Source organism: Heterocephalus glaber, unplaced genomic scaffold (assembly GCF_053883595.1).
Source record: "Heterocephalus glaber isolate CG9 unplaced genomic scaffold, H.glaber_assembly_v1.0 deba00001689, whole genome shotgun sequence".
NCBI classification, from domain to species: domain Eukaryota; kingdom Metazoa; phylum Chordata; class Mammalia; order Rodentia; family Bathyergidae; genus Heterocephalus; species Heterocephalus glaber.
In genome coordinates, this window is record NW_028258414.1 from 6,681,450 (window position 1) to 6,699,250 (window position 17,801).

Here is a 17,801-nt window from a genome sequence, read left to right on the forward strand (position 1 = left end):
ATTTGCAAGATATCTAATAAGAGGTTAATATCCAGGGCCGGGGATTTAGCTCAGTGGTTCCACCGCCTGCCTTGCAAGCGGAAGGACCCAAGTTCGATCCCCGGTACCAAAAAAGAAAATAAAAAGAGGTTAATATCCAAAATATATAAGGGAGTCACACAACTCAGTAGCAAACACACACACACACACACACACACACACACACACACACAAAAACACCTAGTTAAAAATGGGCAAAGGAGCTAAGCAGACATTTCTACAAAAACAATGTAAAAATGACCAACAAGTTTATTAAAAGATATTCAGCATGCCTACTTCATCAGAGAAATGTAAATCAAAACCACAATGAGGTACCACCTCAACCTGTTAGGACAACTATTACTAAAAAACATGAGACTGGGCCAGGGATTTAGCTCAGTGGTTCAGCCGCCTGCCTAGCAAGCACATGGTCCTGAGTTTGATTCCCAGTACCCAAAAAAAACCAAGAGATTACGTATACCTCAGTGACAACACACACCACTTGAGGAGACAGAAAATACTGAAAAAGATATACAGAAAAAGGAATACTTGTATACTGTTGGTGAAAATGTAGACTGGAACAGCCATTATGTAATTAAAACAGCAGGAAAGTTCCTCAGAAACTAAAAATAATATTTCCATATGAGCCAGCAATTTTTCTTGTGGGTATACACACTATGGAAATGATACCAGTATCTCCTCTACACACCTGTATTTACTGAAGCATTATTCACAATAGCCAAAATATTAAAACAACCTAAATGTCTGTCAACAGATAAAGGGATAAAGAAACTGGAATGTTGTTTAGCTTTAAGAAAAGAGATCCTAGCTTGGCGTGGTGGCACCCAAGTGTGAACCCAGGACTTGAGGGGCTGAGGCAGTAGAATCATAAGTTTGAAGCCACCTAGGCTACATATCATAAGACCTTGTATCAAAACCAAAAAGGAAACAAAGAAAAAAACAAGATCCTGCCATTTACTACACCATGGAAGATATTATGTTAAGTGAAATAAACAAGGCACAGAAAAGAAAAACACCATTCAGTGTGGTGGAGCACACGTCTAAACCCAGCACCCTGGGAGGCTGAGGGAAGAGGATCACAAGTTCGATCCAAACCTGAGCAAATTAGCAAGACCTTGTTTCATAACAAAAAAAATTTTTTTAAAGTTAGGAATGTAGCTCATGTAGCACTGGATTCAATTCCAAGTACTGAAAGAGAGGGACAGGGACAGGACTGGGGGGGTGGGGTTACTGCTTAATCTCTTTTTTAGATAAAAACAGGAGAAACAAAAGAAAAGGGGGGAAATGTAAGTTTAAAAGAAAACTACATGAGCCAGGGATTTAGCTCAGTGGTTTCACTGCCTGCTGCAAAAGCACAAGGACCTGAGTTCAATCCCCGGTACCGGGAAAAAAAAAAAAAAAAAAAAAAAGTACATGGGCCTGGGATGTAGCTCAGCAGTGAGTCACCTGCCTGGCGAGCAAAAGGTCCTAAGTTCAATTCCTAGTACCAGAAAAAAAAAAAGTATAAGTTGCAGTTACATTAGACGAATAAATCTAGAGACCTAACATACAGCATGAAGACTTTAGTTAATATTACTGCACTGTATTCTAGATATTTTCAGAGAGATTTTTAGGTACTCTTACCACAAAAAGGGGGGCAGGGTGATAGGTACATTAAATTATTTACCTATAGTAATCATTCATTATGTACATTTATTTCAAAACAGCATGTTGTACACCTTAAATTTATAGAACAAATAAATATGAAATTTAAGAAAGGGGGGCTGGCAATGTGTTGGGCCCTGGGGTCAATTCCCAATACCACAAAAATAATAATAATCATAACAGTAACTAATAAAATGAGAAAGTCACTATCCTATGACTTTTTTATGGGGTTCTCTCTGTCACCAGTAAAATCAAATGTTATGAGTTAGATGGGTAATAGCATCAGGGTGACCTTTCTTTAAGACTACACCACTGATTCCATTACTGATTCCATTCACAATCACTGTTCAGCATCTGTTTGCCTGGAAATATCAGTTCATTAGAAAACCACTACAGCCAGGTGTGGTGACACATGCTTATAATCCTAGCACTCTGGGAGGGTGAGGCAGAAGGATCACAAGTTCCAGCCCAGGCCAGGCAACTTAGCAAGACCCAGACTTAAAATAAAAAGGGCTGGAGCCACTGGGTATGGTGGCACAAGCCTGTAATCCCAGCACTCAGAAGGCTGAAGCAGAAGGATCACCAAGAGTTCAAGGCCAGCCTGGGATACACAGTGAGTTCAGGGCCAGCCTGAACTACAAAGGGAGACTCTGCTTCTAAAAACCAAAAAAAAAAAAAGGCTGGAAATGAAGGTCAGTGTGAAAACTCTGGGTTCTAGCCCTAGTACAGACTCACACACACACACACACACACACACACACACACACACACACACAGAGTAGGGGGTAACACTACTAAAACATAAGCTCCTGAATTTCAAGGGACTTTTTTTCCTCAACTAAGAATCAAACACAGGGCTTCACACATGCATTCTACTGCTGAGCTACATCCTCAGCCCTGCTTTTTTATTAATGTTCTAAGCATGTAGAGCAATATCCTTTCTGGGAAAGAATCTAAATTTCTAGCCTCACTGGGCAGAACATGTTATCCTATAGGATGGAGAATTTTTTATGTTACCTTAGTTTCTTGGCACTACTAAAATCTGGTAAGATAATACTAATCTAGAACTTTAAACTTTGTTTCATTTTAAATTTGCTTTCTTATGAATGATGACATTACTAGTCACAATAAGTACCATAACATGGGTGTCAATACGTACAGCTGTGTACTGTTCAAAATAGCACACAATGTGAACTAATAGCTACTATATCACAAACAAATTCTCTAAGAAAATAATGACCTTCTTACAATTTCAGATATCCTTTGTGAAACTACATAATTATTTCAGAGCACAGGTATTATGAGTCAATGCAATACTTTCATTAAATACAAAAGATTTCATCAATGAGAAATCGCGACCAGGATAGAAAGTGCATTCAAATCAATTTCACCAGCACATAATTACTTGTATCACTGCAATACTAGCAGGTAATGTATTTCACTTTCTAGCTATAAGAACCCACCAACGACAGGCATTAAGTGCCCTTCCACAAGGGGCTACTGGGATGACTACAGAGCATTTTTTCAAAACTGAAAGAATGAAATCAAGAAATTGAAAAGCAAACTCTGAAACTTCATTCTTTCTATCTTTTATTAAAATCTAAATTTTTAATCCTTTTCTTAGCATGAATCAGTACTCAGGAACATATCCAATATTTGAGTAGAAGCAGGGAGAAAAATGCAAAATCCTATGTATTTGGGTCTGTTCTCTACCTGTTCATTTAATTTCACCCTTGTTGATAAGGGATTTTACCACATGGAGTCATCCAGTAACCCTAGATAGCTCTTATTGTGAAACTAAAAGTTAAGGGAGTATACTTAAAAGATACTGTTTATTAAAACTCATTTAAAGTAAAACATCAAAAATAGTTCTAGGAATAAATAGAAATCAGACATACAATTTTTAAAGATGTCTTTTTTTCCATGTACTTAGTTAAAACCATTACATAAAATGTAAAACTATAACAATCAAATAGAATTCCCAAGATTTCTGTTTCAAAAGTCTTGTTTTGGTGAGGTAAGATATGTAAGCAATAAGCTTACATAAAACTTAAATCATTTTTAAATTATTGAATTAGCTTTCAGTTGCAGTACTACTGTCAATATTACCCAAGTTAAGACTTTTTTAAAAGGTTATTTTTACTTGTCTAAAAATTAGAAAATATGCAGTCAAAAAATGGCAAAGTATTTAGAGTTAGCTTGAAATTGGACATTATCAGATTTCAGACATACAAACTAGCAAACATATAGCCTAATTCCTCTTTAAAGTGGTTCTTGGCAGCCATTCCTTTTTACTGGTAATAAACAGAATTCAGGGGTAAGTCAAAAGAAAATTTTCTAAAGCTCAATGTACTTTTCAATTAATCTTTTTCCATCACATATGCTACTAGTGTATGCATATAATATTCTAGTATACAATTGCATTAAAGATAAAAAGATGGCAGCTCAGAATGAGCTCTTTTATTCCTCCTTCCTCTATTTCTGAGGACTTTTTTCAGTCAGTAACTCCTTCAAACAGGTTAGTTTAATTCATTACCCAGTCATTCATATAGTTGATGGATGATGATGAAAATACACTTAAAGCCAGTGGTGATAAATGTTCCAGACCTTTTTAGCCCTTGAGCATAAGCTTTGTCTGGTAACTACACATTTCAAATGCTATTACATTAATACCAAAGTGTGATATGTCGGAAAAGGTGTTATAAAGGTGAGTTTTTGAAAACTGTCTTAATGTGTAGGTATACTGAATAATATACTCTGCAGTTTGCTAGCATGACATGCAGCAATTAGCATTAGATACGTCTCCTTTATATCCTAGCTGTGCCTCACTCACTTGTAAGTGCAATCCTTTCCTGTTCACTTGCTGTTTTACTCTACCACATCTAACTTCATTTGGAAGACTGTATTGTATGTATTTTTGCCTTTGTAGTGATTTGCATGTGCTAACTGTAACCAGAGCTATCATTTCTATGTTGACATAACTCTAATGTTATCATAAATGTTTCACTGTATATCAGCTCTAATCCTTTACGTGACTAAGAAATAAATTCTTGTTCAAGTTTAAAAAAAAAAAGAAATTGAAAAGCATGACAATACATTCCATTAGGCAGACTGTAGTTAAAAAAAAAAAAAAAAAAAGAACTTTCATACATTACTAGTGGGAATGCAAATTGGTACCGCTTATGTGAAGGAAAACTGGGACTGCCTAGCAAAACTAGATGTACATTTAACTTTCTACTCATCAATCCTACTCATAGGAATCTACCTGCAAGACATCCCTCTAACAATACAAGAAAGTCATCTATAGTCACATTGTTCACAATTGCAAAATAGAAGAAGAAACCTAAATGCCCATCCACAGAATGGCTAAGTTAAAATACATGTACACAGTAGAATTACAACAGCAGTTAAAAAAAAATAGAATGAAGAGTATGAAAAGAATAGATCTTCAAAAGAATGAACTGATGTGGCCGGGGATTTAGCTCAGTGGTTCCACCGCCTGCCTCGCAAGCTAAAGACCCGAGTTCGATCCCCGGTACCAAAAAAAAAAAAAGAATGAACTGATGTGGAGTCATTTCCAGGATATACTGTTAAGTGAAAAAACTAAAGTGCAAAACAGTATACTATAGGGGCCAGGATTTAGTTCAGTGGTTCTGTCGCCTGCCTCAAAAGCACAAGGTCCCATGTTCAATTCCCAGTACCAAAAAAACACTAGAATACTGTACACTTCACCTAAGAAGAGATCAGGTAACAGTGTGGCAGCTCCTCAGAAAGTTAAGCATAGGGCAGGGGATGTAGCACAGGGGTAGAATGCTTGAGTAGCATGTGTCAGGCCCCGGGTTCAATCCCCAGCACCCAAAAACAAAGAGAAAAAAAAAGAAACAGTTTAAACATAGGATAATTATATAATCTAGGAATTCTAATCCTAAGTATATTACCAGGAGAACTAAAAGCATGTACCCAGCCAAAAAATTGTACATGAATGTTCACAGCATTATTCATAGTAGCCAAAAGGTGGAAAGCCAAATTCCACCAGTTGACACCTGTGTGAACAAAATGTGATATATTATACAATGGATACCATTCAGCCACTTAAAAAAATTAAAGTACTAATATATGCTACAACATAGATGAATCTTGAAAAACTTATGCTAGCCAAAAGAAGCTAACACAAAAGACCACATATATTATTCCATTTACACAAAATACCCATAACAGGAAAACCCATACAGACAGAAAGTAGATTACAAGGGGGACATGGGACGTGACTACTAATGATCAGAGTTTATTTTTGGGGTGATGAAAATGTCCTGAATTAGATAGTGGTGACAGTTACACAATACTGTGAGTATACTAAAAACCAGAATTGTATGCTGCAAAATGAGTGAGTTTTATCCAGGCAGTGTCATGGGGCTATAATCCAAATTCCTCAGGAGGCTGAGGCAGGAGGGTCACAGGGGCCCAGTAGTTCAAGGCCTACCTGGAGAATATAATGAGTCTCCATCTGGAAAAAGAAAGGGGGGGGGAGGGGGGGTGGAGAGAGAGAGAGAGAGAGAGAGAGAGAGAATAGGGAGGGAGGGAGGGAAAGGGGGGGAGGGGTGAGTTTTATGGTATGTGACTTGTATGTCAATTTAAAATTTTTCTGTAAGGGAAAAAAAGAAAGGAATATAAGAATATAAGAACGGGACACGGTGGTACACACTTGTAATCCCAGCTACCTGGGAGACTGAGGCAGGAGGCTCACAAGTTGGAGGCCAACCTGGCAACTTGGTGAGAACTTGTCTCAAAAATTAAAAAGGACTGAGGATGTAGTTCAGTGGTAGAATATCCCTGGGTCCAATCCCAGTAACACACACAGAAAAGAGAAAGGAATATAAGAAAGCACATGTATATGCTCATTTGTATAAAAGAAGTAAAGGGAAGAATACACCAGAAGGTAAAAAGACTGGTTACCAGGCATTGGAAAGAGATAATAATAAAGATAAGGGGATAGGAATGAGTTACCAGGAATAAGGAGAGCGCAACACTGCTAAATACATTTTTACATACTAGGGTTTAGTAGTAGTATTTAGTAACTGTATTACTTCACATACCAAAAGAAATAATAGTTAAAATCAACCAGGATTGGGGTTTACCCAAAATGGAAGATAAACATTAACAAAGGAACCTATCTGCATTACATGGATAATATAACCATACCAAAGGGTTAAATGAAGAAGAAAGTAACTAACCTAAGGAACTTTGAAAAACAGTATTTTGACGAAATACTGTAAGTTTAAAGATAAATACTATATACAAATAGTCTAATTATTAAATCTGGCTTTCATAAGGGTATAAGTTAGCAATTTCTTATTAGTGGACGTGTATTTCAAAAGTGAAAAAAAATAAGTGAGTACAGTACACTACAGCTGGGCATGGTGGCACATGCCTATAATCTCAGCTACTTTGGAGGATGAGGCAGGAGGATCAAAATTTACAGGCCAACTTGGGCAACACAGCAAGACCCTGTCTCAAAATAAAATTTCTAAAAAGACTGAGGATGCAGCTCAGTGGTAGAGAGCTGGCCTAGTATATGAAAGACCCTGGGTTCAATCCCTGATACCGGGGAAAAATTCATGACCTTTTATATAGAGAGACATAAGCATCCAGTTGTCCTGTGGTTCTAGGGTTGCTCCCTTCTGGTGGAAGATAACAGAACAACAGTTTTCAAATACCTTTTTTAAAATGGCATATTATTTGCATACCATTTACCCATATCATATCATACTCAGTATGTGTCATCTCCAGATTATTTGCAATGCCTAATGTAATGTAAATTCTATGTTAATAGTTGTTCAACTACATTGTTCAGGGACTAATGACAAGGAAAAAAGTTTGTACATGTTCAGTACAGATGCAATTTTTTCCAATATTTTTGATCCATGGTTTGAATCAACTCAGGTGGAACTCATGTGTAAGGAAGGCCAATCATACACATAATTCCTAGTCTTTATCATCTGAAGTCCTAAGACCAATGACACAACAACATATAGTACTGGATGATAACCTATAGGATAAAATATATTCCCACACAGACATACTGATATAAATAAATGAGGAAGAAAAGATATCTCTCTCTTCCACAAGAATTTCAGTTAACAAATGCCAGGAAAAAGGGAAATTCAAAATCATTAAACAAAAACCACAATTACAATAGTTGCAGACAAGTTTCTCCAGTGAACATTAAAATCAGTGGGAGAGATATGGCTCAGTAATAGAATGCTTGCCTAGCACTCTATTTAAAAATAAATAAATAAAATCAGTGGGAGAAAGGCTCAGGAAAAACAGTACACTTACAGTCTCAAATCATCTTCTCCAAAATATATATAGATTACAAAAGGAGGTTCACCTAGAAGAACCTAGTAGAAGCTACCTTAACAAAGTGATAAAGGTTAAAATCTTACTAGCAGTCGGGCATCAGGGTACAATCCCAGAACTCGGGAGGCTGAGGCAGGAGGACTGCCACGAGTTCATGCCCACCCTGGACTACCTAGTGAGACTCTGTTTCAACAAACAAACAAACAAACAATAAATAAATAAATAAATAAATTCAAATCACTAGCAATAAGACATAGTAATACCATGTTCCCCCTTCATGATGCCCTGAGGAGGACACACTATCTCTTCTGTAGTTTTCTTGTAAAATACGCATAACAACCTACTCATGAGAAAACATCAAGCAAATCCAAAATGAGAGAAATTCTACAAAATAACTCATTAGTACTCATAAAAAGTACCAGTGTCATGAAAAAGTACAACTAAGCACTATCAGAGGCTGGAGGAGACTAAGAATTCACAACTAAATGTAATACGAGATCCTTGATTAGATCCTGAAACACAATAAAAGCATTAGGGAGGAAATCGGTGAAATTCAAATAAAACCTATAGTTTACAGTATTATACCAATCCTAATTGCCTACATTTGATAATTGTACTATAGTTATATAAACTGTTGACATTAGGGAAGGCTGAGTGAACTGAAGGGTATATAAAAACTCTATACTATCCTTGCTTTTTATTTTTGGTACTGGGGATCAAACTCAGGTCCCTGTGCTCGCGAGGCAGACGGCAGAACCACTGAGCTAAATCCCCGACCCTTTTTGGGGGCAGTACTGGGGACTGAACCCAAGGCCTTTACACTGTGCTACATTCCCCGCCCCCGCCTTTTTTTTTTTGAGACAGAGTCCAGCTAAGTTGATAAATTGCCTAGGCTGGATGCCATAACTGGTGATCCTCCAGCCTCAGCCTTCCAGAGTACTGGAATTACAGGAATGTGCCACCACACCCAGCTTTTTGCAACTTTTCAATAAATCTAACATTATTTAGGAAAAAAAAATTAAAATAGATAAAAATCAATCAATCATCTGATTCACCTGTCATATTTTCTTGCTCAAGGATCTCATTTGGAATTTTATATTCCCATTTATTTTTCATTTTTATTAGTCCTACATGTTTGCAGTATATAATGTTGGGACATATATATGTGCATTAACATAGCTGAATTATTTTTACTTTCCCTTCCCCTCCTTCCCTTCTCCAACATTCCTATTAATTTAGAGGGCCCAGAAAGCAGAGCAGAACAAACTATAATCACAACAATCATATCTGGCATCTAATAAGTAAATTATCTATTTTATGCTCCCTTACTAAACTTTTTCAGTTAAAAAAAATTCTGATTTGCTGGCTTTGTAAATTCCTTTTTAAATGACTTGGACAATATTTTGTTTTAAGCTTCATGATACCTTGATACAGTGATGGTGAGCCTTTTAGAGCTTTCAATGTAACAAACAGCCCACTGCAGCTCTCATGCTATAGGTTCACCATCACTGGCCTAGAACAAAACTTTCCATGTGTGTTAAGACAAAGTTGTAATAATAATTTAAAAATCTTAGGGCGGTGGGGGTAGTAAGTGGTGGAGCAGTGGTAACAAGCCCGGCCCTGGTTCAATCTCCAGCCCTGAAAAAAAAATATTATCTTCAACAAAGTTTATTACTTATAAAGCTGTCCAACTAAAGAATTCAACTTTTGTTTCACAAGTCTGCTTTTATCCTAACATAAGCTTGTCCCCAAAATCGAAACCACAATGTTATCATTATTGTCAACTTAATTTTTGGAAATCTGATTGAAGGGGCAGGCCTGGATACTGAACAAACAACCATGCACATGCAAGGGAAAGTGTATACCCAGGCCCAAAATCTTAACTTTAAAAGATCAGCTGTTCAATGTATTATCCTTTTTTTTGTCCTATTTAAAATATTAACGAATGATTCAGTCTTACTCTTTTGGGGGAAAATGCTTGGGACATTAGAATTGTATTACTATTTATTATGTGCATCCTCTACTAACCAATACACAGCAACGTGTTCTCTGAAATTCCTTCAAATCAAATGGGATTTTCAGGAGATGTTCACATGAACAGTTTAAGTGACGCATTTATATTTGCTTCCCCCCATGAACCACCAGGATATCTGCACTGGGAGTGGAATACATGACCAGCAAATGAATGGGTAAGTGTCACATGTAAACAGCATGACTGGAAATTTAAGAAGCAAAATGATAAAAACCTTAGGGAAAGCAAAATTCATAAAAGTTTGGAATTACAAACAGCCTTAATAGGCCACTTAATCCATTCCAATGACAACCCCAGACAGATGACAATCTATCCTATTTTTAAAAGCGTCCAGATTTCCAACCTCCCTAGATATCTCATTCTGCCATACAATCCTGTCATGTGATTTGGGGGTAGTATTATGACTTACTTTTCTTTGCCCTATCTAAAGCTGTCTTTTCTGAAATAATATAACTGTATTTTTAATGCATTTCCAAGATACACAAATGTTACAGGTAAAGAATACATATGTGTATATATGTGTACATATATGCATAATACAGGACCCACTCTAATTACAAAAAGCACTATGAATGTCACATAATTATGGTCTAAAAATAAACAATGGAAATCAACTGTATAAAACCTGGAGGCAAGTTTTGTCCCACTATGAGTATAGTCTTTTTATTTTCCACAAACTCTGCCCTTTTTCGACCACTACCACAAGGAGAATTATAAAAATACATATACACTAGATCCAACTAGAACATTTTAACGCTTAATTTTTAAAACCATTTGGCTAACAATCATTTTGGAAGAAGGCTCAATGAAGGAGAAAGTGATGACAGTACAGGCAGTGATAATGAATAAATAACCAGTTTTAATCAAGTACGCCAAAGAAATGATTCAAATAAATCAAAACATTTTGGGAACACACTGTATGTAGAATGGGGAAGTCCTACGAAAGGATGACCCAAGAACTACTGGGGCGGGGGGGGGGTGCCTGTTAGGAAATTCATCAATTTATGATTCCTACTATTTGATCACCCATACCTTCAAAGTATTACAGACTTAAAAAAAAAAAAAAACTAAGACATATTCTGTCCCTGTGTTTCACAGCTCTTTTGGATAGATAGCATGTCTTTTACATAACCTCCTGGGAGAGGTAGCACCAGCTCCTGTTCTCGTCGCTCCCGGGAGCCTGCCACCCATGTTCTCTGGGACAGCTTCTGTCATCATCAACATCCTCATCTCACCCTGGAGACTATACAATGAGAGTCTCCGATCCTGGCAGCCAAGGCGTTATAAATGGTTATTTTATCGGGGGGGAGATTTGGAGAAAGCTTGACCACAGGATGAGCTCCCCTCACCCAAAGGCAGAGGAGTCCCAACCTCCACCCCTCCAAAGTCAGCCGGCGATGCCTGCAGCAGGGTCGCAGCCGTCCCCAGGTCCAAGAGTCGGACCGCTGCTCTCCACCTCGGCCCGAGCCCTGGGCGGGGGAGGGGAGCTCGCTAAGGATAAAGGGGCAGGAGAGGTGAAAGGCGCGACACCAGGGGCCGCGGGGCAGGTACAGCACGCCGCTGGAGGGGCGGGTCCCTCGGCCCCATCCGGAGGTCGGCTTGCCGCGGAGCTTGGGGAAGCAGGAGGCCTCCGGGGTCCCCCGAGCCAAGAGAGTTCCTCCGGCTCCGCCCGCCACCTACCCGGGACCCCGGCAGCCCCGCTCCGAGGCGACCCCAGAACGGCCCCAGGCGGCCTCTCCCAGCCAGCGGAGCAAATTCACAGGCGACCCAGAAGGCAAACGAGGAGGCGTTACCGTTCGCGGCAGTGGAGTGGCGGGGGTGGGGCACGGCTCCGGCGACCCGAGCCCTGCTCGGCAGCGACGGTGGTGGCCGCGTCCTTTATTTTTGCTGCAGCATCGGCGACTTGTCAAAGGGAAAGACGTAAGAGGCGGCAGGCGCGGCCACAGGCGAATCTCGCGGCATTTGGGTGGAACTCTCGCGCGGTCCCAAGCCCTCGCTCCGCCCCCAGGCGGTGCCCGGGAAGGGAGACGGGCGGGGGAAGAGTCGGGGCGAGGGGGACGGGGAGGGGACAGGAGAAGGGGCGGGAAGGGACCCGGGGGCGGGGAAAGCCGCCCTAGTTTAAGGGGTTCCGGGCCGTCGCTCAGGCCTGGCAGAGCCCAGGCAGCCCGTCAGCACGCGCACAGCGGACTCTGCCGACGAAGCACAATTGGGAGTGTTTCACAAAGGGCGGGAGAAATGGGGGACAGCTAGTGCTCCCAGGTTTCCTCGTGGTCCGCGGGGAAAAGCCCGGCGTCCGGGTGCTGCGGGGGGACGAAGGGACGCTGGAAGAGCCAGAGGTGAACCCGAGTGGCCACATCCCTTTATCTAGGCAGCGCACTGGCCTCCGCGCCCTTTATCGCGCCTGGCCGCTGGGCTCGCCCCTGGGCGGTCACGTTCAGTCCCAGCAGCGCGGTGCGCTTGTCCCGCTTGCGCCCTGATCGTGCGTCTTCGTGCGCTGCGGGAGCCCAGAGCTGAGACTCTGCTGGTTTTCTTTTCTGCTGAGGAGCGCTGAAGTAAAATGTCCTGTGGGTGATTTATATCCTTGGTCGTGACCTCGATCTGTACAGCGAAGCCTCGTGAGGGGACGGACATTGTCGCGTGGGCATCATATCCACAGCGACTAACCAGGGTACAGGTGGTGCTTCAACTGTTGAATGAATATCCCTAACCTGTTTTTACTCCTAGCCGTCCACCTTGCTAGCCACCTTCGTGGTGTCTTTTGTCAGAATATTCTAAGCATCAATTTATGTGATGTGAGGATATGTGGACAAAATATGGAACAGGTCTTTACCCTCCAGGAACATAAGAGTACTGGAGGCTGATCAGACTTCCAATCACCTGAGTAAGGGTAGGGAAGCTGGTTAACAAAAGACAAGACAGGGCTGGGGATTTAGCTCAGTGGTTCTGCCGCCTGCCTCACAAGCAGAAGGACCCGAGTTCAATCCCCAGTACCAAAAAAAAAACCAAACAAAGACAAGACAAGATCTTTACTGCATAAATGTGGGGCTCAGGTTAGAGCCCTTATCAGGCTAAGACACTGTCTCCTGGAGTTTGCCAGTATTTATTGAACACACAGCTTCTTGAAAGGGAAAGGGGCAGTTCGGGGAACAGTGAACGGAGAGCCCTGACTTGGGCAAGGTCCTAGCAACAAGAGAAAGAGACATTCTAGCAGGAGCAGCTCATAGATTTATGGGAAATTTGCTTTTTTCCCATAGATTAATTTCTGCCTCTATAGAAGTTTTGTGTACAAGTCATGCTGCCCTTAGCTGCACTATTATCTTGCCATCCAAGACGTCACAGCGTCACGGATCATTGAGACCTCCGCTGTAACCAGTGATGTGGGGAGTTGTTCCTTTCCCACACACCACCTGCTGGCTCTTCAGGCAAGCTATTGTGGACTAATAGGCAGAATCAGACTTTGAATATGAAAAGCCAGTTTATGAATTTGCAACTTGCTCAAGGTGGGCTCCATCATAAGAGGGAGGCACAAATAATACATAAACCATGTGTCCTTAATGTAAAAAGCCGTGGTGAGGCAGAAGAGGGAGCCCTTGCCCATGGTTAAATTGGATATATATGTTATCATATGAGGCAATTTAGTCCAAGAGTTAAGAGATAATGTGCTTCACTGTCAGACACTAGTGAAAATTTTAGTCTCACCAAGTACATGATCCTGGGCAAGTTACTTAACCTCTTTGAACCTTAGTTCCTTATTTACCAATTTATGATATTCTCATTATACTGTTCCTTTGAGGAGTGAAGTATATGCGAAGGTCCTGGCACCCTTAAACTACTCACTAAGGCTAAGCATGATGGTGCATGCCTGTAATCTTAGCACTCTGGGAGGCTGAGGCAGGAGGATTGCCATGAGTTCTAGGCCAGCCTGGGCTACCTAGTGAGTTCAAGCCCAGCTTGGGCAACTTAATGACTTAGGGATACTGTGTCTCAAAAAATAAATTTTAGGGCTGGGAATTTAGCTCAGTGGTTCCGCTGCCTGCCTTGCAATCGCAAGGTCCTGAGTTCAATCCCTGGTACCAAAAAACAAATTTTAAAAGGCTAGACATACAGCTTTAGTACAAAGGCCCTGGGTTCAATACCCAGTACTGCAAAAGAAAAAAAAGTCCTTAAATGGTAGGTTTTGGCATGGTGATACACACCTATAATCCCAACTTTGCAGATGCCTGAGGCAGGATTACTTGAGCTGGTGAGTCCAAGACCAGCCTGGATAACACAGGGAGACTCTTCTCATTAGAAAAAACAAAAGATAAGTCTTAGGTGTTAAGTTTCTATTTATAACGTGTATCTATTTCTAAAAAACCAGATGTGAGAGAGCAGGTATAGGTGGAGATATGATGTCATTGTTGATGGTGCTTTATGATCTGGGTATTGTGTGTGTGTGTGTAAAGCTAACTCAAGATTACCAAGCCCTCTTGTTTTATTTTGTTTACTGACCTTGTTTTATTTTTGTTTTCAGGTATACCTGGAGAGATGATGTCATTGTTGATGGTGCTTTATGATCTGGGTATTGTGTATGTGTGAAGCTGACTCAAGACTACCAAGCCCTCTTGTTTTGTTTCATTTGCTGTCCTGGGGATTGAGCCCAGGGCCTTGCACATGTTAAACATTGCTTCTAACACTAAACTACACCCCCAACCCCTTGTCATCCTCATTTTAACTTCTTGATGATGTAGTCATCTATGCCACTCGCAAATATCCATGACATTCGGTTTTTCCTGATTGTCTAAAATTGTATTGTACTCCTTTTGTCCATTCTCTTTCAAGAAAAGGTGCAGGGCCGGGAATTTAGCTCAGTGGTTCTGGCACCTGCCTGATAAGTGCAAGGTCCCAAGTTCAATCCCTGGTACCAAAAAAAAAAATAAAAATTGAACCTGCTTATCAAGAAAAAGTGCAGAGCTTTTAAGGCCAATTGAAAGAGTCCTTCCTTTGTCCTCTCCCTAGCTTCAACCATCAGGGGTTTGTGCAGAAGAGAACCAAATACAGTAAGAGTCCAACTGCATGTAATTATTTAATACAGTTAATGTCAGAAAGTAAGCCCTGACTGCTCCCCACCCTCACCTTGGCCATACCACTCTTTCATACTTCAATCAACATCTCCTGGAGCCCCATAGTCAGCATCTTTCTCCCAATTCTGCCACTCCATTTTATCTGGATCACCCTTAGAGAACGTGTTGGAGATAGAAGTGGAAGGAGGAATCTCAAGCCCAAGGCCTCAGCACCACAGGCCTTTGCCCTGATAGTCCTCTGAGCAACATAAATCTGGCCACACGAAAGCCACAGCTTCCTCCCCTCACACATAGCAACCACCTCCATCTCACACTGTCACCAGATTGGGCCCAAGGAGATCCCCCCAAAAAAGGAGCTAGGGATCTCAACTCATCCTCCTGACACACCCACAGAACACATTCTTGACTGTGGAATTGCAGGACTCATCGGTGAAAGGCATAAGCAGATTTATTAAGCAGAATCAAAGAGGTACACACTTGGAAGGAGGGGAGTGTCGGCATTCGAGGGTAAGGTTTACTACCGTCTGGGTTGGAGGTGCTTTTGTGGTCTTGGGGTGTCCTCAAGACAGATGATTGACGATGTGTATACCTGGTACCAGGCCACCCTTTCCTGGCCTGCGTTAAAATGCAGACCATTTGCATGTATTGGAAGTTGAGGATATAGCAGTACTCCAATCAGTGGTGCTATTTCCTTGGGTGTAAAAATCGGTAGGATCTGTGAATTTATACTATGGAAGAAAAGCACAGGCCCAATATACACACTTATTTGATTTTAAAGACTCTTAGAAATTAGGAGTGAAAGATTTAGAAGGGGAAAAAAACAGGCCTGGGGTGAAAACACCATTGTAATCTTGGGTGACTTTGATTGTATCTTGAAACTTCAATTTTCTTAAAAGTACAGTTGCAAAATTACAATTTACTTCTTGTCTGTCTTCTTCCTACCTTTATTCTATCATAGCTCAATGCCACATTCTGTAGTCCCATATCTAGGCAGAGAAACTAGAGATTCAACAGAAGAATATTTTTCATCTTTCACCTACATATGGGAAATATATAGCTCCTAAGTAAAAATTGTTGCTATTTTAGAAACGAAAGAATCCAACAGAAAAGTCTGGAGGCCTAGCCTGGAGCAGCCAAAAGGACTGAGGGAATAAGTTTGTTCTGCCCTCGTCACTTGGCTCAGGGACAAATAGCTGTGAAAACAGAAAAGAACTGCAGAGCAGGAATTCACAAACAGGGATCCTGTGTCTCCTGAAATTGCAGCCTGTAGGCCCTCAAGTTACACAACATTTCTTAGCCCAGTCTCACACCTCTAACTAGGAGTGATAAATGGATTTTCTGCTTCCCATAAGAGTATTAAGAGAGTCAAACAACAAAGTAAAGTCTTTTATAAGTGTAAAGCACTTATATAAATGTGAGGCATGATCATCCATTCCCCTGGCAGATCTTTGTTGAATGCCTGTCATCAGACACACAAAATATACTATTGAACAACTTTAGTGTCAAGCCCTCAAGGTGCTTGTGCTCTAATGGGAGGAAATAGGAAGAAAACAGGTAATTATAATACTATGTCAGGAGAGTACAAATGATAAGGGTACAGGAGGAAGAAGCTTACCAGAAGAAGGGCAAAGAGAGCTGAAAGACTTTTTAGAGGAGGTTTGGAAAAATAACACATATAATGAGACTCCAGCCCATTTCATGATTTTCTATGATTCCTAAATCAACTCCAAAATAACTTCAACAAATTGCGCTGTTATGGGCTGTGAATTCTGGCATTGTTCTAATAAAACTCACATCTCCTAAAACACTAGAAAAGAGTTTTTGATATGGAGTCATCATATATACCCATTAGCTTTCAAGAAAATCAGGATTAATGGAGGGGGAAATCAGTGGTATCTTAATTAGAAACATTTTGTTCTTAACAGCTTGTGTTTAAACACCAGAAGAGTTGCAAGAATTCCACCTCATGCCTCACAAGTGCAAGGTCCTGAGTTCGATCCCCAGTACCAAAAAAAAGAAAAAAATAATAATTCTACCTCACAAGCTTGGTCCCCAATAATTCCATTCACCCAGTCTTTCTCATCTAGGTAATATTATAGATCAGAGCCCAAAAAATACTTCCAAAGCATGACAATAATACCCTTTTTAAATTCATGGTTTATTTATACTCTGCTTATTTACAAAACAAAGTCTTCCTAGCCTCCTCCCTGTGGTGGGGATCATGCATGCTAGGCACACTCGATCACTGAGTTACATCCCCAGCCCAAGGTAGCTATTATCACTCTATTTGTCATCATGTTGCTTACAAGGTAACTCCAAGAGAGCTTATCACTCATTTCTCACATTTACTGAATGACTACTATGTATAATATGTAGTGCTATAATTACAGACTGTACAGAGTATGTCCTGCCCGTTGGGGGGGGCATCTTAAAACTAAAGATGGAGATAAATATCCATGAAAAGAGAGCTAAATAATCAATAGTTGTGTCCTCTTACCTCTAGAGTAGATTCTATCCCTCTATATTTGTTATTGGTTATACGAACAAAATTCTAAAATTAGGTGCCATACTTCTGAAACTTGCTTCTGCTACAGCTCCTCCGGAGAAGCAGACTATCAAGGAAGGGCAGGATGTTTTATGTAACTTGATATTAGATAATTTTATAA

The 17,801-nt window shown here is 40.5% G+C and overlaps 2 protein-coding genes across 15 annotated transcripts in view; one reads left to right on the forward strand and one right to left on the reverse strand.

The window, feature by feature from the left end:
• Herc1 (HECT and RLD domain containing E3 ubiquitin protein ligase family member 1) overlaps nucleotides 1–12,005 on the reverse strand; it is a 206,681-nt gene extending 194,676 nt beyond the window's left edge. For all 14 annotated transcript variants that reach the window (XM_087199032.1, XM_087199031.1, XM_087199030.1 and 11 more), the window contains exon 1: nucleotides 11,866–12,005. The gene's annotated coding sequence lies outside the window, so the exon portion shown is untranslated. The remainder of the gene's footprint in view (nucleotides 1–11,865) is intronic.
• On the forward strand, nucleotides 11,445–16,069 carry LOC147821836 (uncharacterized). Its single transcript, XM_087199051.1, has 2 exons — nucleotides 11,445–11,992; nucleotides 14,586–16,069. Exons 1-2 carry the CDS (start codon nucleotides 11,470–11,472, stop codon nucleotides 14,648–14,650), a joined length of 588 nt encoding a protein of 195 aa, XP_087055177.1. The 5' UTR covers nucleotides 11,445–11,469; the 3' UTR covers nucleotides 14,651–16,069.
• Nucleotides 16,070–17,801: the final 1,732 nt, after the last annotated feature.

Coding starts and splice junctions, on each gene's coding strand:
- LOC147821836 (XM_087199051.1), top strand. CDS start 11,470: ATGCCTGCAGCAGGGTCGCAGCCGTCCCCAGGTCCAAGAGTCGGACCG. Junction 11,993..14,585: donor GACTTGTCAAAGGGAAAGAC/GTAAGAGGCGGC, acceptor TTTTGTTTTCAG/GTATACCTGGAGAGATGATG.